At 50.3% G+C, this 21,576-nt stretch overlaps 1 protein-coding gene across 1 annotated transcript in view; it reads left to right on the forward strand.

Annotated features, from left to right (window-relative positions):
* Nucleotides 1–21,319, forward strand: part of LOC119099270 (transcriptional repressor scratch 2) — a 22,551-nt gene extending 1,232 nt beyond the window's left edge. The window contains exon 2 of the mRNA XM_037222395.1: nt 17,287–21,319. Coding sequence (XP_037078290.1) covers nt 17,287–18,062 — 776 coding nt within the window. The 3' untranslated portion in view covers nt 18,063–21,319. The remainder of the gene's footprint in view (nt 1–17,286) is intronic.
* Nucleotides 21,320–21,576: the final 257 nt, after the last annotated feature.

Consider the following 21,576-nt stretch of genomic DNA (forward strand, 5'->3'; position numbering starts at 1 on the left):
TCTCCTACTCCGCGGACAACCGCGCGGACACGCCAAGCACTGCCGCGCGGTGTGTCTGGACACAGGGCGGTGTCACTTTCTGTTTCCTTCATCGGGGAAATGGCCACGTCGATTTGTGCGGTGCTCGTCGCCAGACAGCGGCGTGGATCCCCGATTCGCTTCGTCCAATCGATCGCGGCGGGGACGAGGGCGGTCGCCGCCGTCTCGTCCGGGTCCCTGCCGCGAAACAGTGGCCGCCTCACTGGTGGCGACATAAAACGAAGCTCAAGTCTACGGGCTCAGCGCACGTGACGGCATTCACGGGCGTTACGCGGAAATCGCACCCGTGGAAGCGCGCCTACAAGTGGCCCCGGTTGCTGGCCAACATAATTCCCTTCGCTCAGCCTGATCATAGCATAGACAGACCCATGCTGAGGTTGGCACCAGGTATATAGGTACCGACCGCTCAAAGACAACCACACTGAAGGGCTCTGGCTTCGGCACGTTGACCGTCGTCGCCGGGCTCTTAAAGTGAGCCTCAACACCGTCACTGCGCGGCGACGAGTCGTTTGTCGCTTCGGACGCCGCTGGTCAATGTCCCGTGCGACGGTGATCGATGCCCTCAGCGACCCCTCACTTTCGGGGCACCAAGGGTCACCAGCTCACGTGAGGTGGCGCCGCCTCCGACACCGGCCTTGCCGAGTCGGTCCTCTATGGGCTGGGCGTGGGACGGGCGCCTCCCTCTGGCTTGCCGTGGGTTTCCGCCATCGACTCGCCGCGGCCCGGGCGGGGCGCGCTCGAAAGGAATATTCATGGCGATCACGCGATGAGAGTTAGATGGCGACATCCATGTACCTCATTTAAATACCGTAGTTAATATGGGAGCCATGACGCTTCCCTAAGAGCGCCTCGATCGTGTGGTAATCTTATCCAACCATGCTACCCTCTCCCCCGCTCCTCGTCCCGCCAACTCCCAAAAGTCATTCCCGTCCTGGACGTCAATCTAACGAAGTGTCGTTGCTAAGGCTACTATGAGTGGCACTGAAATAGCAGCGTCGTGGCACGCCCCGTACCGTGACCATGAACATAGGTCAGGAGGCGTGCACCTGGACTTTGATGGCGTGATCTTGAAAGTTACAGCTCCTAGCAAATGTCACGTAGCAGGTTTTAATTTCCTTTTATTTGTCCTGCCCGGACGATGTTTTGATAAGGCGGCATACGAGATTCTACCGCTGATTCACTGCTTCCTCGTCACTTCTGCACATAAGTCGTGGTTATTCAGGCCTTCACGCATGCCATCTGGCGGCAGGTTTCCCTGCTGGTGCCTGCATCTTCGGAGAACGGCCCGTCACCCCCTCAGGGCGCCGTATATTTTCCGTCCGGTTTGCTGTCGTGTGGCGCGAGTCTGGCGCGGCTGGTGCGACCGACGTCTTGAAGGCCGTCAACAAGTGATGTCCTGCCGCCAAAGGGCTTCCCTCCGCACTGTGTGCAACACCGAACGAAAGTCACATGATCTGTCTTCCTTAGCTCTCTTGGTGTAGGCAGCCCGGAGGAAAGGGCATAGGTCATGAGGTACGTCTCTTCATCGTTCTCTCAGCGTTCTCATCTCATCGTTCTCGGCGAGCGCAATCCCGAGCAGAGGTCACCCTCACAGTCACGTCCAAAGTTCAAAAGTTCACGGGGTTCGTCTCGAACTCGCTCCCCTGTTGTGCACCGTCTCCGAGCAAATCCTGAGGGCTGTACTCAGTGGGCACGTATCTGATGCGTGCTCTGGAAACGCGGCAAACGCCGACAGACCCGGGGAACACTGGCGAGGAACCGGGCAGATGTGCCCCTCATGGTTGTGCGGACGCGTAGGGAAGTGTTGATGTGTGTTCCTAGGCTAGGAATGCTGGCCCCTTTCCCTCCCTCTCCACCTAACAGAGCGGTGGTGCGGTCTTCTCACCATTTTTGGGGGGAAGAGGGAATTCCGGTATGGCATCCAGATGCTGCAGAATGAAAATTCCGTGGTAATTGGTAGATTGCATATAGGTGTTTTAGTGGAAGGCATTTGCGTTCGCATGGTAATGCAAAGTTTCAACCGCTTTACCTAAAACAGTGTAGTGTCAGTTTTGCTGCTATTGAAAGATGTGCAGCAACTCATAGTGCAAAATGCTATAAACGCGCTTTAACACGCGCACCGGTGGGGGGGGGGTCAAATTGACCCCCGAAGGTCTTTTCCAGAATGATTTCCGAACGGCGCGGCGTAGCCGCGCCAAGTTTTTCATAGCTGTAGAAAATGGCGGATCGTTTGGCATCACAAATTTAGATGCATCTTGTGAGGTCGCTGACTTATGGCAGGTCAAAGTCAGACCATGGTTTCAGCGAAGGCAGTTTCTAGGGAATCCTTCGGTCTGATCCAACAACGGATTGTTAAACGAAACCATACATCCCTGAGATGCTTTCTTATGCAACACAACAGTTGAATGATCAAATTACATCGACCTAAGGTCAGGTATGAAGGTCACACAAGGTCAAAACCAACCTGTTTTGTTAGTCTTGGGCTTGCTGTATGGGATAGCTTCTGGTGCTCATTTCGAGTTAATTGATAGCAGGAACCGCATTATACATCTTCAATGAACTTCTTAGAGGTCAGAATAGGTCACTGACCTAAAATGATTCAGTTTAGGAACATACTGCCTAGCGTAATCTTTGTCGCTTAGTCAAATGCAAAACTCAAAGCAGTCTTGGATGATTTTGGTCACCTCGACCTTCAAAAGGTCAAATAAGGTAACTGACCATGAATGAGACTGTAACCTTTTGCTTAGAAACGGTTACCTAGGTTTCTGGGGGCACTTAGGAGACCAACCTGGAACTTGACCTTGTTTGACCTTAATTGACCCAAAGGTCGTGACCTAGGAACCTGAAACTTTGACCTAAGTGTGTCCATGTACAGGACAATACGCCCTGTAAATTTGGTGTCTCTAGCTTTCTTAGTTCCCGAGATCTCAGGGGGTCAAATTATCCCCCCCCCCCCCCACCTCCACCTGAGCGAAGGGTATCCAGCCGGCCACCCGGGCGCGTGTTAAAAAACCTCGCGTCATCGTTGCAATCGGACTACATGCCACGATACTGCACCCGCCTTTCGTCTCTACATGCTGGGCATGTGCGGCCGGCCGACGCCCCGTGACGCTGGCAGGCTATCGAACGCGATCTCTGCCCACCGTCTCATGACGGGGCTACAGACCTCCGGGGACACTGGCCATGCCTTTGTGGACCGTCAGCAGCGACAGACAAGGATGAGGAGGGGCCTGCGCGGCCCCTCCAACCGACAACGGTATTGTCTTCATTCGGGGCTGCAGAGACCTCCGGCCGCACTCAGGAGCAGTTTCAGCTGGCGGCCCGGGCTTCGGGTATAGCCAGGGTCAAATGACTGTGGCATTATGTCGTTTGTATTTGGGTTAAGCTTGGTGGCACGTGGCTGCGGAGTTGTGCCTGATTGCTGGTAATGTCGAAATCGACTCAGATATGACATAGTCAGTAAATCGTTTTATAATGTATTCCTTTAAATAATGTTTGATCAAGCAGCGCATGAATTGAGTTGGCATGTTTCCTGAAACTTGGACCATTTGAGCTGGCTGAGAGATAAAGATAGTTAACAGTAGCTGCTGTTTTTATGACTGCATGAGCAATGAAAAGAATGCTATATATGTACGGGGTGTCTCGAAAAAAGCGTCTGAGCTAAGTCTGTACGCCTGAACTGTCGCTGTGGATAAGTTTTAGGATGAAGGTGAATGAAAAGGTTACCGACCGATATTGATTTCACTGAGTCACAGCCAGGCGTTGTTTGGGTATTTCTAATGCATGTGTAAACTAGCGCACTCAGGATTTCAGTGTTTTGCAGCAATATGTTACGCCCGGGTGCAACAAGATGTTACATCGTACGCAGAGTGCGTTTTTTTCCTCCAAGGCGCGTGGAAAGGCCTGTCACACATACCAACGATATTGTGCGTGAAGGAGTCCCGTACTATCATGGCATGATGGAAGTTCTCATGATGAGAACAGTTGGTTGCTATAAGACAGCCGTCAGGCTGCACCTGTTGCGTATTGCGCATTCAGCGATGAACCCGACGGAGCAAATGGCTGCGAATTAAACGACGTTGCATTGACGCATTAGACCCTGGTGCAGCAGCTATATGCGGCCACTAGTGCGGCCTAACGATTATTGGACGCTTGACTTGGACATTGCCACATAATGGACTGGTTCCAAGTGTTGATGCCATATCTAGCGCTTTTAGGTTGAGCTTAAGTCTTCTACGGAACTGCGAACAGGATAATCAACCTGCAGTTATGCGTCATTAGTCGTGACATTCCTTTTTTGCAAAGTGGCAGCTTCTGGGAAGTAAGGTACTTTCATATATGTGCCTCAATATTTGCAGATGCTAAATGTCACAACACAAAGCCAGCCGCTGTGATGCTTTGAACATTTACTGCAAGTATTTAAAGCTCGTGCTCAGGTAGAGGTCATGGATGTGGATAGTGCGGTGGTTAAACTGCGCGACTGGGAAAACAGACGTTCGGGGTTCGAATCCCTGCGGTTCCCGCCCTTCCTACCAGGACGAGAGGCAGGGGACTGCCGTGCAGCCTCAGCAGCTGAGTGCGTCGGAAACTCCCGATGACGACGACGACGACGACGACGACGACGACGACGAATGGTGTCAAACTGATCCCTCTCCAAGCGTTTACCCAAAACAAACTTTGAACGGTACTGTGTAGCCGCGTCAAACGTTGTTAGCGGTAGGCAATGGAATAGTCAATCTTTTCGTTTAAACAAATTATATATACCTTGTAAGATTGCTGATCTACGGCAGGTCAAAGTCGAACCATGCATGGCTGGCGGCGCAAACGATCCCTTGGGAATCGTCTGACTTGACCGCGACAGCAGAGTGTTAGACGAAGCCATGCATTTTTTAGACGGTTTCTCAGACAAACAGACGACTGAATTTAAGATTGTTACCAATTCCACTGACCTAGTGCCAAGAATAAAGATCAGACCGGGGTGTAAACTAAATCACATTGGTACTGGAAAATCTGCTGTCTAAATTAGTTTCTGACGTCAATTCTAAATGTCTTCATCTCAAGGACGTCATTAGCAAATGTCTTCTTTTGACTTCATAAAGGTCAGAAGGGTCAAATCTAAAATGATCCTGATCAATCTTTCTCTTTTAGGAACACAACGCTTGGCGTAGTTCTTTATTCTTATCTGAATTCAAATAACAGAACTATTTCGAGGGTTTTTGTTCCCCCTCACCTTTTGAGGGTTATTGACTTGGAATAAACATGAGTAACCTTTAGCTTGGGAGAGGCATCTAGGTGAAAGGTAGCTGCACGAGAAGGTTAAGGGCACTTCGGGCATTTTCAGAAATTTGACCTCGATTGACCTTATGTTATCCGAATGCCATGACCTACGGACCTGAAATTTTTACAAGTAAGGTTACATACAGGTCCACCTCTTCCTTAAACGTGGTATTTCTTGCTTATTTAGTCTTGAGATCTCTGTGGCTCAAATTGCCGCCAACCACCACCCCGAGTGCGTCACATTCAACCGACCACCCGGGCACGTGTGGACACCTCTGAACATTCACGCCAGACACGTCTCGTAATTCCAAGTATCACATCAACGATTCTGTTTCGTCGAAATTTCTCAAACTCGCCAAGCCATGGCAATGTAAACTGACCAGGATACGTACATGGCGGTTGATGTTCGGCCAACAAACTCAAAGCATGCTCAGTGACAGCATGGAAGTCAGTTCCTGACAGCATGGAAGTTAGTTAAAAAGGTCAGCAGTCAGGCAATGTCCGGTGATCTAGGGATCTGGCGACGGAAACCATACGCCTAGCACTCCAGAAGTGCTTCTGTCAGCAAGAAGTTAGCCAATGGTGCTTTGCGGTCAGCTCTGAGCACGTTCCACCGCGCGTGATGTCGTGTTTCCCGCTGCTGGCAGTTTCGAAGCACCAGAGTCTGACCCAGATGATGTGTCCAACGCTGGTCTGTATGACTATGAACTGCTCGTCTGAAGCTGCAGCCGCAGCTGCCGGCGGCGAGGTTGGCGCCCGGTGGTGCTCCGCTGGCGAGGGCGGGGGGGGGGGGTCGACCGGTCGCCGGTGGGTGTGGCCTCAGCACGTGGCGAGCGCCTGGTCGCATGACGCCATCGCGGCTCCTGGTGGTGCCTGCCTGGCGGCATGCGGGCTGGGCAGTCCTGAGCTGACACACCGCGGGCCGGGCAACCCTGAGCTGACACACCCCGGACCTGGCAGCCCTGACCTGACACACCACGGGCCGGGCAGCCCTGAGTGACAACACACGGTCGGGTTTCCTAAAAGCTCCGACACCACCCCGGGCGCGGGCTGGGCAACCCTGAGCTGACACACCCCGGGTCGGGTTTCCCTAAGCTGACACACCCCGGGCCTGGCACTCCTGGGCTGACACACCTTTTGCCGGGCGGCCCTGAGCTGACACACCGCGGGCCGGGCAACCCTGAGCTGACACACCCCGGACCTGGCAGCCCTGACCTGACACACCACGGGCCGGGCAGCCCTGAGCTGACACACCGCGGGCTGGGCAACCCTGAGCTGACACACCTCGGACCAGACAGCCCTGAGTTGACACACCGCGGGCCGGGCAGCCCTGAGCTGACACACCCCGGGCCTGCACCCCTAGCGTGGCCAATCAGCTAGGGCCTGGCTTACGGCTGTCCGCTTCAGTCCGCGTGTGAACACTTGAGGAGCTTGGCTCCAGAGCGTAAAGGCGCCGTCATGTGTTCTTGAACTGCTACGTCCGCGGCACGGCGTTGTCCAGTTAACTCATTTGTGTATATCTATGTCACGCTGGGTGTAACGCTGGATCTAAGGAGGGTGAGAACTTACCGTCTGACGCGTCCGTCTCGTAACTTAAGTTGTGCTGCTTTGATTGCATTTGCATTGCCCCTTTTATTGCCTTTTTTCGTCTTCAGCTCGGCAAAAGCTACAGCCAAACTACCCACTTTTCAACGTATTGATATTCTTTTGAATACTGCTACCAATGGCATGCCTCTTTACTGCTACCTTAGACGTTGATTATATTCGGCGGTCCTTCAGTTGTGTTCGTACGGAACCGAGAACTTTGTTTTCGATGGTGTTCTGGCAAAGGCGGCAATACAGTTGGGGTCCCGTCAAAACAAAACTTAATTTGAAGGCTTTAGATAAACGACACTCAATAACACGTGGCCGTCTCATGCCATGATTTTACTTTCTGCTGACATGACTGATGAAACAGCCTAACCAAATCGCTGAGTCTGAAAGGGACAGCCTTTAGTTCGGTTCATTATGACAGTTGGTGGCTGCGATCCCACGGTGATAAATGAAATCATGGATAGCATAAAGCACCATGAATGCAAGATAAATTGAAAACCTGTCAATGCATCAAAATTGTAATAAAAGATACAGCCGATAAACACAAAGCGATGAAGATAAAAAGTCAATGATAAAGCTGCCGTCATGGTGATTCTGCCACTCAAAAACGAAGGTTTTATTGGCCGCGGTTTCTGAGCCGTTCCAGATTAGCAGTTGGCAACCGTTTGTTTTCTTAATTCATTCTATTGATATGATCAGAACGTTAAGAGACCCTAGCTCAGTTGATCACGGTTCCAAAGGATGAGCGGGAAGGAGGCATGTTAAAGAAATTGTACGTGTGAAGCGTTAAGGTGATGTTCAGCTTCTTTTATCAGCACAAGTGTATTTTAATGCAATTACATTATGGGGTGGACAGTCACCACATTCACCCAAAAGCAATGAGGGGCTTTTACCTTATTAGGCAGTATTTTTTGTTTTTAGAAAGCTTGGAGATTAGGTATGATACCGTGTAAATCAAAACAATTGTTGAATGCGCGAAGGCCTCTTCAGAGGAATGCAGTGATTCGTCCGCGTAGATGAATGGATCAGGGTGATAAGAACAAACACAGAACGACCATGTGGTGGCGGTATTTTGCTGTGTTAGTAGACATCGATAAAATTACTTATAAGAGCACGTTGTTCTTATGCTATGAAAATATATTCACCCTGGTGAAAGTTTTTGTTGGTTAAGAAATATAAACATAAGTCGTTCTCGGCATTAGACATAAGTTCATGAAATGAGATATCCTTAAGAGTCAAAAATACATTATGCTGATTTTGATTTTTCACTAATATTCGGCGCGAAAAGAAGTGTAAGAATATATGTAGTCTGTTACAGTCACTTCAAGAAGTCTTTGAATAATATACCTACCATCGGGGGTGCGATGGGAGGAGGCAGGCCGTGTGTTTGCGAGAGCTTGCTCCCCATTTGTTGCTTGCAGATACCGCCCTTGCATATTTATGTTCTTAAAGCCACATCGTTAGCAAAAACAGAAACAAATCGTTCGAGGTCTTTTAGACAATTTTAGACACACTTTGAGATATTACTGGCCTGAAAATGTTTTGTATCATTGCTGACATCCGAGATTCGTATATGAACAGGGATGCACTCACTTAATCTCCCTTGCATGGAAGAGCTATATTCGAATGCCTTTTGCAGCCTTGAAGCATGCACGTAAATCACCGTTAGGCTCTGGACGACAATGACCGGAGAAACGTCACTATCTCGACCTGAGATTATTTTCGAGGTCGGATATGCCATCATAATGGAACTCGACACGAACATGAATGTACCTCCCACATGCATTATTCGCATGATCGTGACCAAAGGCGGAACGTCGTGACCATCTCGCCCCTGTGCCCTGCATGATTCCATGGTCAGTCATCCAGTTCTTCGATCTGGCTTTGCAAGAGTACCCCCCGTGACTACGTCATCGCTATCACCGTCGCCGCCGGATGTGCCTAAGCCATCCGACGACGGGGGCGAGGTCATGTCACGCCTGACGTCACAGTTTGACATCAGCCTGACACCCAGTGTCAGAACAATGATCCGCTCCCCAGCAGGACTCCCTGGATACTAGACACGATTGCTGCTAGTCTGCAGGAATTATGGCCGTGAGCTTTTCTTTTGCGTGAAGCTGCCGTCATTTCCAGATAATGACGTCACGGCAGGTGGAGACGTCATCGAAAGCTACAATCTCACACCAGCGTGGATGTGGCTATGTTCCCTTCCCATTATCTTTGCAGAACTTCTCGCTAGATTCTAGCCATCCTCAGACCATCAGAGCTTATTTTGAATCCCGAACCCAATCGGTGGCTTTGCCTTGCACGTGTGTGCCTCTCACACCGCCCATCGCTGTTGTACGCCGTTCGACTAACATCGAAACGTCCTTCGTGGCCCGCCACCCCTTTTCCCCATCCCCCGCGCGTGGAGTCGAGTTACCGTCAACACAGTGCCGCTGTTTCACACGTGAGACGCTGCGCCGTTCCCGGCTACAGCCACGGCGTTAGATGACGGAGAGGGAAGTGTTCTGTCCCCCGCGTGACCCGATGCCCCTCCCCGCTGTGACCATGAAGCCGGCTGACGAGCAACAAAGAGCTGCAGCCCTCCATCCGAGCGGCCCCATGCCCCTCCCGTCGGCGGCGCGGGACCGGCCGAATTATACAAGGCACAGGTGGCATTCTGCTGACAAATTGCAGTAAACCGTAGATGACGGCGGCCAAATCCGTATAAAACCCATGGCTGACGACCGCGGCTGAAGGGAGCGGTGGCGAACGCCTCCATTGCACTGCTGAAATGCCCAAGCGTCGCCGTAAACTTTGCATAATTCTTTTGATGGCTTCAGAAATGACCGTCATCAAATTCTGCACGGTGTTGTACGGAACATCAATATTGTATTGGGATCAAGTGGTCTGGAATGCGGCAATCGCGCACATTGACGCACCAGGCCGCATTTAGGTACTGACCAAGGACTATGCAACGGCTCATTTCGTGTCAGCTACAACGTTAAGCGCGCGACATTAATAAGTGCGAGGTGAAGGTGAATACCTACCGCTTACAGCAGTATGAGGTGTATACGCTGGAAGAACGGATATTGAGCTAATATCCATTATTCAGCGAATGGCTCCGGTAAGCTATTTCATGATTAAGCTTTTTGCAATGCCCTAAAGCCCCTGCCATTCTCGCCGGCAAGATGGCAGCCTATAGCACCGGGCAGAGGTCTGAGCCGAGCCTCAATCACTCATCGAGTCTTTATCTAAATCATGACATCGATGCTGAGTCCGAGTCCGAATTGACGTTTTCCAAATTACATGAATCCGAATCCAAGTAACGCCGTGGTGTACTGATTATGGGCCAAGTATAGGTCAACGAGTCTTGGATCACGTGGGCCCGAGTCACAGTTTGACTCCTGGCACCTTAAATGGGTGGTCAGCTAACCTGATTGATGGCTTGAAGGCACGATTTCTACATTCGATAACTGTCCCATCTTGTGCCAAGGTTCGGGCCTTGCAACCGCTAGCCGTGTTTATATCAAATTTATGAGTAAAACACTGGGTCTGGTGTTATCTCTCCAGGCTCTGTCGAAGATATCTCTCAAACTGTTGGGTGAATCGTTTCCACAATTTAGATAGAAGAATTGAAAACGTGCAAACACCTGGCCTTGAAATCGCATTTCTCTTACCTGAATTGCGACGTTGACGTTAAATGAACAAAACATCAATATCATGAAAAAAGTGTTTTATTATATGAACAAGATGAAGCTTTGGTTTTACTGAAGCATTTATGGCAGGATGAATCGGCTGCGGACAACAGGGTCAAAATAATGTAAAAGATGATCGTCGAAAATGTAAAACATCTTCTCGCTGCTGGACGTTTCCCGTTGGCTATGCAACGGTCCCATGTCATGGTTAGGCAGTTGCGATGACAACCCACAGTCCCCGCGCAACGTGGGGCTGGATGCATTGATCACCAAGTGCAAGCCCGGGTCATCACCAACGATTTTTGTTGTCGATTCTTGGCCCGAGTGCGATTCATTTGCGAAGTGAACATTGTCTTCTAAGGCCGAGTCACGAAAGGTCTGGGCTCGATTTGGAGTCGCAAAAGATCTGGACTCGTTTCGAGTAACACAAGGTCTGAGCTCGACTCCGAGCAACAACAGGTCTGGACTCGATTCCGGTTTACAACAGGTCTGGACTCGATTCCGACTCACAACAGATCTGGACCCGATTCCAAGTCACGACAGGTCTGGACTCGATTCCGACTCACAACAGGTCTGGACTCGATTCCGACTCACAACAGGTCTGGACTTGATTCCAAGTCGCAACAGGCCTGGACTCGATTCTAAGTCACAACAGGTCTGGACTCGATTCCAAGTCACAACAGGTCTGGACTCGACTCCGGGTTTGGCTGGGCTCGGATGCGCCGGCTGCAGAGCGGCGAGGTCGGCAGTGGCAGCCGGGGTCGGCGCAGCCGCCTGTTGAGCAAAGCCCCGGCGCCGGGATGGGTACATGGCGAGGCGGCGCCGGTCGGACAGCGGCCCCATTTGCGACCATTTGGAACGCCCCCGGCGGCGTACGACAGCCCGCCACGGCCGGAGGCCAGCGGCAGTTATCATGCCTGATGGCCGCATCCATCATCTCCGTTTTCACAGCCTGACAGTTTATATCTTCGCTATATATCTGAGATCCGACGTTCAGCAAAGAAGAGCCTGTTCTGACACAATTTATCGGGTATATTTATGGCATGTGTTTCTGAAATTTCCCAGTCGGCCCGGGCGGTAGCAGCTTGTTGAATCCGGCCCTCGCCTATGTGGTTATGACACCCGACAATGCTGAATCCGGCGCCAGCCTGTGGATATGAGACTCTCAGCTCTCATTATGGGTCTCGTCTCTGCCACTGTATTGTGAGACTCAGGCGCATCGATTCAGTCACTTATTAAGGAAGCAGGTCCACGTTATCTTATTTTAAAGACGTACAGCAATGATGCCTTTTTGTGATTTTACTGCCCCCGGAGGCGGTCAGATGGGTACAGAATTGTCCAAAAGGTACCGCCAGCTGCAAATGGAACCCAGCGGTCCAGAAAAATACGCAGAGATACGACGTCACGTTTAATTTCATCCCACAGCCAACAAGGATAGACAACCGGGGTGTAGTTGTACACATAGAAAACATGGAAAACGTTAGGGGTGTTTGAAATAGCGCACTGAACCACAACGAAGAACTGAGCGCCAGGGAACGAATGTTTTGTTTTTGACTGCTTGTGAAATTCGGGTTGAGCGCTTTACTTATAATGTCCAAATGCTGCGGTATCCGTGCGGCGGCCTCTGTTGCACCCTCGCTGAATGTGTTGCGAGTGTTCGGATGATCACGTGTAAATAAGCACAAGCATACATGTTCAGATGCGCTCAGCTGATTACAGATGTGCTTGAAAAGCATGCGCTCAACACGACTCCCGCTGAAGATCGATTACTTGTAAGGATGCTTGTGATATGGACCTGGATTAAATGCATGCTTAAAATTAGGTTGGCGTGCAACTTTGTTTGGATCGCTTTTGATGCAGCTAGACCTCCGCTATCACAGCTCGTGTGTTTTATGCGTCACACATTTACGGTGTAATGCTGTTTCAAATGGAATCGAAGCTGGCGTGGGTGTTTTGCTATTTTTAAAGCGTGGCATTGAGCACTTGATCAAGCAAATACACGTGTCAAACTTTTTGAGCAAAGTACGGTTTTCCCAGAATGTCTAATATTTACAGACGCGCGTCGGTCATGCATTTTTACATTTTAAAACATTGAGATATAGCCTCACAAATGGTTGGATATTGTGGAGAAACTTGCACTGCAATGATTACAGTTTGGACGAGTAACAGTATGAAGGCATGTTAGAGGTTTCTTCATAAATTGAAACATGAATAATCCAAAGTGTGAATTAAAGTACAAGCCTGGCTTTCAGCTTGATACGCTTCGGTAATACACTCAAAGGGCAGAGTAAAAGAACGCGCGACGTTTGCATTGGAAGTATTCGTTACTTTGCCTGATTTTGAACCAGCTTTTCCTTCGATGTACATTTGGATACACGGACAACTCGTCTCCTTTAGACGTAAGCAAAAGCGCTACAAAACTTCAGCCGCCGCTTAATCTCCCTTTTCCTCCACCAAAACTTATCTAGGGGCGCGCTAGTTCATCAGCAAGCAACGCCTGAATAAATAACTGCGACAGTGACGTCGCATTTATCGCATTCGCCGTCAGGGAAGCACTTGAATTTGTCTAGCTAGAAACTTGCGGCGACGATATTGATATGGTCGCCGTCTGGAGCCAAACGGATGTACATCGCGGCACCGGCCCTGGATAAACTTCAGCTCGTTAATTTTGTTTGTTCGTGGATGAATTACGAAAGGCTGACTGGCCGGCTGTTGTTCGATGATCAATGCAGAAGATGGTAGTCATCGCTGGAGATCTCCTAAGTGGAGTCTTTCTGGGGGCAAGTTTATTTACGAAGCGACGCACATTTGGCGCTAATATTTGAGAATATAGGGATGTTCGAACGCCGAACCTTTAACGCCTCGAGCACTGATCATATCAGGTGTTCCTAACTAAAAACTGGTCCTTTCTGGGCAATGCCCGGCTGTTAGCAAGCTCTAGCCTGATCATGTAGATGCCTTCACCACCAGAGACGCAGCAAGTGTGAGGAAGCAGAGGACTTCAAATTTGTTTTGATGTCACCTAAGAATATAAAAGTGGCGGTGTCTTAAGCCCGCTATCCATGCGCGGAAGCCTTATTTTAACAGCAATAGAAGCACAAATATTACAACTCCGTTTTCAGACGATGGAAAAGAGATGACAGGTATACAAGAGAGAAGGCTGAAAATTGTATTTCAGAATATGTTCATGTTAGAGGAGTTAATAAATCACAGGCGAAAATAGATGGCCCATGATGACCGAGGGTGATGGCTTTGGGTTCGCCTGTGGGGGCCCGGGTTTGGATCCGGTTGAACCATGGTCCCTGGGCCCTGACATCAATAACAAAGTCGTTGGTGCTCATGAGGAGGACGGCGATGACGAGCTCCGAAAACACTAACTAAGTTAAAAGTGGCATGTCCACGCTTGGCAAGTGACCGCCCTTTGTCCATCCCCCTGCTACATCACCCCCGCCGGTGCTCGTGCTGATTGAGACTTTATGCTGGCGAGGAGGTAGTCTGGTTCATGTAGAGCTATTACCTGGTTTTGCCGCTGGGACAAACCAGTCAACTACAAGCTTCCTGCCCTAGCCGTTATTTTTGGATGTTTAAGTCGCACAAAATCTTGTCGTCTCACCGGGCATTTAACGGAGCAATTTGCGCACATCTCCTGTTGAATATTTAGCGCCAATGTAATGTCGCCACATTTGCATCAGCATCTAAATAGTGCAGTATGCAAATCATCGACATGATGCCGGGCGACAGCAGCGCAGACGAAGCGGTGAAGAAAGCTCCGTTGTCTCCGCACCTTCCCGGCTAGCATGTCACGGCCTGGTACCCTCCAGGTCATCACCGTAATGGGCAAATGGCAGGCGGTTCTTCTGCACTGGAACTCTGATGAAATGGCGGCCCGACCATTTCCTGTTCGTGTCGTGAGCATGCACCTTTCAGCGCCTTTAAAGAGCAGTGGCTGCAAAACAGTCCATGGAGCTGATGTGTCGCAGCTTCAAAACAGCCCATGGAGTTGATGCGTCGCAGCTTCAAAACAATCCATGGAGTTGATGCGTCGCAGCTTCAAAACAATCCATGGAGTTGATGCGTCGCAGCTTCAAAACAGCCTATGGAGTTGATGCGTTGCAGCTTAAAAACAGCCTATGGAATTGATATGTCGAAGCTTCATTACTCGAGGGAAGGAATCGTTACAGCTGTGGGCTATGCGGATTTTCGATCAGTCAATCAGCCTTTGCCGTCTTTCAGCGATGTAGGGATTGTGTAGTTATCAAAATTATCAGCTTTGCTGTATACGCATACATGTAAGCATATCTCAGTTGAGCACGTTCTTCGTCAAAATGCACGTTCTCCCCAAATGATTGTGAATAGCCCGGTGTTTCCCATTGACAGCTCAGCAGATTATTTAACTCTGGCAATGCCTTTTGCACTCGGATTGTCACCAGTCTAATTTAGCAGCCATTGTTCAATTTCACCCATCACTTCGCTCTGCTATGCTCACTTCTTGCATTGTTTTGCCCGAGCTATGTAGATTGCCTACGAAACTTAGCAGCTCTGTTGTTGACAGAATAACTTCATATGAACTAAGAGGCTTTCCGTAGCAAACCACTTCCAAATGCTCTCTGATCCTGGATTTAGAGCTGAATAATTAAATTGCTTTCAAGTCACGCCTGAGTAAGGTTAATTTTTATTTGTCCGGATGTATGATTCACGTCCAAATATGCACATTAGCAACTTTAGAGGCACAAGCTACAAACTTACAGGTTTTTGTTTCAGTGCAATCTCGGCGATTAGCCATTGTGTAAGGCTGAGTGGCGGTGCAAGGCTGTGAGATTGAGGCCAGAAATGCCCTAAACATCCGTAGCTAATGAGGGTAGGGAGCTGCTTCGTAACTATAACGAACATTGCTAGAGGAAACGAAAAAAACAGTTTGCGGTTGAAACCTTCAGCCCCATGTGAGTTGAAGGTTTCGGAGACTCAAAAACGACTCAAAGACACAATTTCTGGCGTCGTCTTCGTCGGAAGATCGCTGCAGGAGACAAGAGTGATCCGGTCCCGGCGGCGACGCCGGCGCGCCTGTCCGCCTAACCCCGTCCCTAGTCGGTGTGCGTTTTGGGCTCCGTCCAGAGCTCATCCCAGTCCCCGTGCACGGAGGCGAGCGCCGAGAACATGGCCTTCTCCTGGCCATGCTGCTCATCCGACCGATACGTGACGGCGTACGACGTGAAAAAGTCCTCGGCGAACTGCGTCACGTCCTGTGGCTTCCACAGCAGCACCGCCTGCAGGAAGTCGGCCAGCAGACGGCGCACGTCCGGCTGCTCCCGCAGGTATCGCTCGAACAGCGCGCGCAGCTCCAGCTTGCGGTCGGTGAATGCGGAGACCAGCTGCAGGTCCAGCTCCCACTGCAGCGGCGGCCGCTCGCGCGTCAAGTGCAGCGCCTCCGTGCGCACCGGCCACGCATGCACGGCACGCGCTACCAGCCTGCCATCTCTCGTCAGGTGGATGAAGCTCTCGCTCGTCGCGCCGCCGCGAGAGAACGTCTTGACGAGGCGGACGCAGCGGTCGGCGCCGGTGGCTTCGTCGAGGGGCACCCAGCCGCGGCTTTGCAACGAAAACGGGTACAGCCGGCCGGTGATCTCGACTGCTGTACCGTGCACAACCAGCTGGTAGTCCAGCAGTGCAACCAGTCGCTCCAGCACGACCAGCGCGCCTTCTGAGTACAGGAAGCGCATCTTGACGCGGTTGAGCCGGTAGAGCCGCTCCAAGGGCTCGTGGCCGGCGGAACCCTGGCGCACCTGCAGTGCGAACTGATGCCGCTCGCGCACGAGGTGCAGGTGACGCCAGCGCTGGCCGCCGTCCGGCCAGCTGGCGGTCTGCTTCCAGTGCTGCTGCACCGTCTGCAGGTCGCGGTCGACGGTCGCCATGAGCTCGGTCTTGACTTCGGCCTCCTCCAGCCGATAGTTGCGGTGCACGAGCACGCAGAGCGTGGCCGCGCCGTCCGTTTCGGTCTCCTCGACGGAGGTCATCTGGAAGCCGAGCGGCGCGGTGCCCGGCGGCGGTCGGCAGAGGCCGTGTACCGCCAGTCGCTCCTGGAAGCAGACCCGACCCCAGTCGATCAGGTCGGGCCGCTCCAGAAAGCCTACTGGAGCCGCTGCCAGGTTCATGACGCCGCGACGAGCTGGCTCGATCTCGGAATCACGGCAGAGGCAGCGGTGGTGAGGCGGTGCTGGTGGAAGGAGACGCTAATGCTGGGCTGATGCCGCACAGATGGTCCCACGGATGAAGGTGCATTGCAGAGTTTTGCACAGGCTTAGGCAGAGGAGAAAGACACTTTGCTGTTTTCATTTGTGTCGATCAAGAGTGCATGTTACGTTAAACAAAGAACAGAAATTGGATTATTTATTTAGGGAAATCGTGATTTGTATACCTTGCCACCTCTGCCCTTCGGATACAAGACGAAACTGTTCTTAAATCGCTCTTCGTCTTAAAGGTTATATGGCTGCGTCTTCACATCTAGCGAAAATAGCATTAAAACTGTGATGGCAGCACTACTTAATGCTAATGAACATTTAAAGAATGTATCCACGTATCCGGACTTCAATAATGACCGCAACACTATTTTCTCCACGGCATATCGTAGAACCGTTCGTTATTGTAGCGACGTGCTGCCGTATTCGCCCCCGTGTCCGGTAACGCACCGTCTCCTCCGCAGACTACCTGCGCGGCCTGCTGATGCCGGAGCCGGCGGCCGACTCGTGCACCGAGGTGTGCGGCCACGATGGCGGCATCCCGATAGTGCGTGTGCGCAGCGCCGAGGAGACGGAGGCGGCGCACGACCTGCTCCAGCTGGCCATGTCGGCGCCGGCGCCGGCGCACAGTCCCCGCCGCGAGCAGACGTACGTCATCTACACCGGCGCGCCCGCCTTCTCCGACTACGGGTGCGGCGGCGAACCGGACTCTCGCGGCGAGGAGGACTCCGCCAGCAGCAGCGGCGACAGTGTGGGCGTCGGAGGCGGCGGCGGCGGTGGCGGCGGCGGGGCGGGCCGCTCGCGCCGGCCGCCCAGGCACACCTGCTGCGAATGCGGCAAGACGTACGCCACGTCGTCCAACCTGTCGCGGCACAAGCAGACGCACCGCAGCATCGACTCGCAGGGCGCCAAGAAGTGCCCCACCTGCGGCAAGGCGTACGTCAGCATGCCGGCGCTGGCGATGCACGTGTTGACGCACCAGCTGTCGCACAAGTGCCATGTCTGCGGCAAGACGTTCTCCCGGCCGTGGCTGCTGCAGGGCCACCTGCGCTCGCACACGGGCGAGAAGCCGTACGGCTGCGCGCACTGCGGCAAGTCCTTCGCCGACCGCTCCAACCTCAGGGCTCACGTCCAAACACACTCGTCCATGAAGACCTTCGTCTGTCGTCATTGCAATAAGTCGTTCGCGCTTAAGTCCTACCTAAACAAGCACTGCGAGTCCTCGTGCACTCGCCGGTAAGCGGTCGCCTGCCGGGCCACCAGGCTCAAACTGCGCTGACGGTGGCGTTATCGCATCCGCACCTTTGCTCCATCAACGACTCCGCGGGGAGCGAGAGAGTCGCGCGGCAAACAACACTCCTGCGAGAGCCATCGCTCCGAACTGCCGGCGGACCCGAGGGAGGGGACATCACAGCGTCAGTTCTTGGATGCCCGGCTCTTGACCACTTTCGGAACCCCGTGCGCGTGGAGCCAATACTCAAGCCGAGTCCAGGCACCAAAGCATCAAGTACTTAGTCTCCTAGGCTAGTGCTGAAGATGTAGGTTTGCCTTAGCACTGTCCGCGCTTTACTCTGGTCTCAAGTGAGTCGGAGCTTGCTTTTCTAGATTCAAAGTATTTTTCATATCTGCAACATTTTTAGAGTGTTCAAATAGCAAGTAAGCAATGCCCAGCTATATCTTTGTCCGTGTGTTTCCTTTGGGAAATCTTATCAGCTGACAGAACGTTATCGAAGTCTAGTCACTACGAACGCGCAATACTTAGCGCAAGCATTGCACGTCCGCGAGGCCCGCTAGAAGGTTCGGACCCGTTAGTTCCTGGTCGAGGCAAAACGGATGCTATAATAGTCAGCAATAATCAATGTGGAATCAACAGTGCGACTAGCTCAATTGATGTATAGATATAGGTATTTTTATATGGCAAGTTTTGTTCGGTGTATTTTGATGCTTTATCAATACTCGAAATTGATGTAATATGTGTCCTTATGAGTACCATAAGTTGTTATAGGCGGTTCATGTCATGCATGCTACATGCTACATGTGGTTTTCTAGAAACGATTGTCGTAAAATTGGTCGATTAAGAGCGGAACTGTGTTCTTCCTTTTGAATTTCAGCGTGGTCCATATGAACTTGACGACATTCTAGGCACGCTGTTCAAACTATCTACATTATGTGATAGCTACCAAAGGCTTCTGAGCTCTGCTTAGCACCAGCGATAACATTTGCATAGGTTAAAGGGGTTTCAGATAAAATAAGGAATCATTGTTTGCTGTCACTAAAATTTCAAAGTAGAGCAATGCATCATGTTGAATCAACCACAGATGCACGGGTGGTGCTCTCAATGATACGCCATTATGAATGGGAATGGCCCTTTTATTTATTAATTGCCGGTTAAGTAATGTCAACTTTGATGACACCACGTCATTGATGACGAATGGGTCTAGAAAGTAGAAAACTGTACAAACTCGGCCCAAATAAGCTCGGTTATCTATAGCTGGTTGTATTCTGCGAGGTTAAGGCAATGCATTTGCACGTGCAACCAGTTGTTGAAATTTTTGTCTGGCTGACCCCGTCGAGGCGCATGAGAGCCAAGTCCATGATTGTACATAACTCACCAGTTTCGAACACACGTCTAGCACTCATGAGATGCCGACTAAAGATTGATAAGATTTCCAGCATATAGCTTAAGAAATGAATACAAAAATCTTGCAAAAATTTAAGGGCTTTTTATCTAAAATTCATCATTGTATGTACCGTGAACATTATCGACCTGACATAGCGCTGAATGTTCTCATTTCTCTGCGTCCATAAACATGCATCACGAGCAACGAAATGCGGTGGTCAGAAGATAGCAATGAAACAAATCATCTAGTTTTGCAAACGTCCATTATCATCGTGCGGTTTTAAGGTATGCACGTTTTACTTTGCCGGCCGTACGGACAAGCGTTTTCTTTTGGCCAGGCTGATGAGTGCTCTGACATGCATCTTTGACTTTTATGTGATGATGTAATAGGTATGCGCTAACACAAGCTCTAAATCACGTTACCTTGCTTTCCTGAACGTTCATACGAAACGACCATTACTGTCCCAGGGGATTTCATATATCGCTTTCATTGTGTGTACCGTGTAGGTAAAGTACACTACATTCCGTGCCGGTTTTTGCTGTGTATATGAATGATCGAAAAACAAGCTGCCCTTTCTGCTTAAGGCGTTATCGTTGCTGATCTCTAAGATGCATGTTGTCTTTGCGTCTGTATTTGTGTGAAAATTAGTTATAAAACTTAACAAGCCTTTATGGAAGTTGTCTCGTAAAAATATTTGCCGGGGCATTCACACGACATTTCTGGCCATCTGGAATCAACCCATTGTTGATTTATATCGAATGAGTCATATCGAGTCACGCGTGTTCATTAACTTCATGCTTGGCATTGAGTCCGTTCTCAGTGGCAGGACGTGACACTGTGTTAGTGTTTAATATCGAAAGCTTTCTTTGGAGTAATCTCCTAGCTGTCCTTTTTCGCCGTGCCATGTTTTGCTGTCTTTTCTGCGTGCAAATGCAAGTCCATCTTTTGCCTGGTATGCTTTATTTCCAAATCAATGATGCATAAATGACTAACTAATGCATCGGTAAGTATACATGTGTCTCAGAGAATAACAGATTATACTACTGACTGAATTCCAACAGCATACTTGCAAGTATCACCTGACGGACAATTATAACAGCAGTTCGGACTTAAAAGATTATGGCTAACACCTTCAGTCATAGACATCAGTTCCAATTAGTTTTTTGTCTAATCATTATTGCTTGCAAGGTATATATTGCTACTTTTTATCTGCTGTTGAAAAGTTACGCTATTCTAAAAATACTGCTTGCACTGGTTCAGTACTGCCCCATTATAACTTGGGGCTTCGTGTGTCGTAACCAACCTCTATTCACTAAAAGCGGGTTCTAATTTTACACCGCAACTTATTCGCTCATGTTTTAAGCATAGTAAAGAGGATGTGTCTCTGGTCCAAGTGTGCATCCTACGCTGTGTTTTCTGAGTACTGCGAACGATGCATTTGTTCTGAATTGGGCAAACGTATATGATTCGCATAGGATACCGTGATTTCTTAAGAAACTGACTGACACCGGCGGGTTAAGTGCGGTTGATGCCTTAGAAAATGCTACGTCTTTTTCGATAGTCCATTGCAAATTCTAATGGTCTCTGCCCATTGCACTGTTCCATCTTTGTGTGAGACTGTACGTCACGACGTCACGTTTCATGAATGCGTTACTGGCGTGGCGCACATTCTAGTTTTGACATCCTGAAGTTGTTTGCGTCTCTTCGTATTCCGTGTGCCATCGAAATGAGAACTGAGGTGATACAATGTGCATTCTATGCGTTTGATTAACCGTATAATGGGAGCAGACTTCATTGGGCAAAGCTACACCCATCTGACAAGCGTGCCGTGTTTTCTTTGGTGACGTGACTTCGTGTTGGAATATGTCTCTCACAACGTTATGAATAAAAATTGTTTTTTGCCGTTTGCATCTCGCACAGAATCAGGAAAGAAAGGAGAGTGCAGACTCATGTTGTGCAACGGTACGAAGATATCGGCGAAGTGTGTGTCCGAAGCGTCTATGCCGTTAGGTCTGGCGTAACTCATAGCGAAGGGCTTATAACTCTATAGAGCAAAGATTACTGAAAAACAAATCAAACATTAAGACGCTGTGCTTTGGAAGCTTTTTTCAGAATGATGTTACGAAAAAAACG

The sequence above is a fragment of the Pollicipes pollicipes genome, unplaced genomic scaffold, assembly GCF_011947565.3.
Source record: "Pollicipes pollicipes isolate AB1234 unplaced genomic scaffold, Ppol_2.1 Scaffold_4740;HRSCAF=5597_pilon_pilon_pilon, whole genome shotgun sequence".
Lineage (NCBI taxonomy): Eukaryota > Metazoa > Arthropoda > Thecostraca > Pollicipedomorpha > Pollicipedidae > Pollicipes > Pollicipes pollicipes.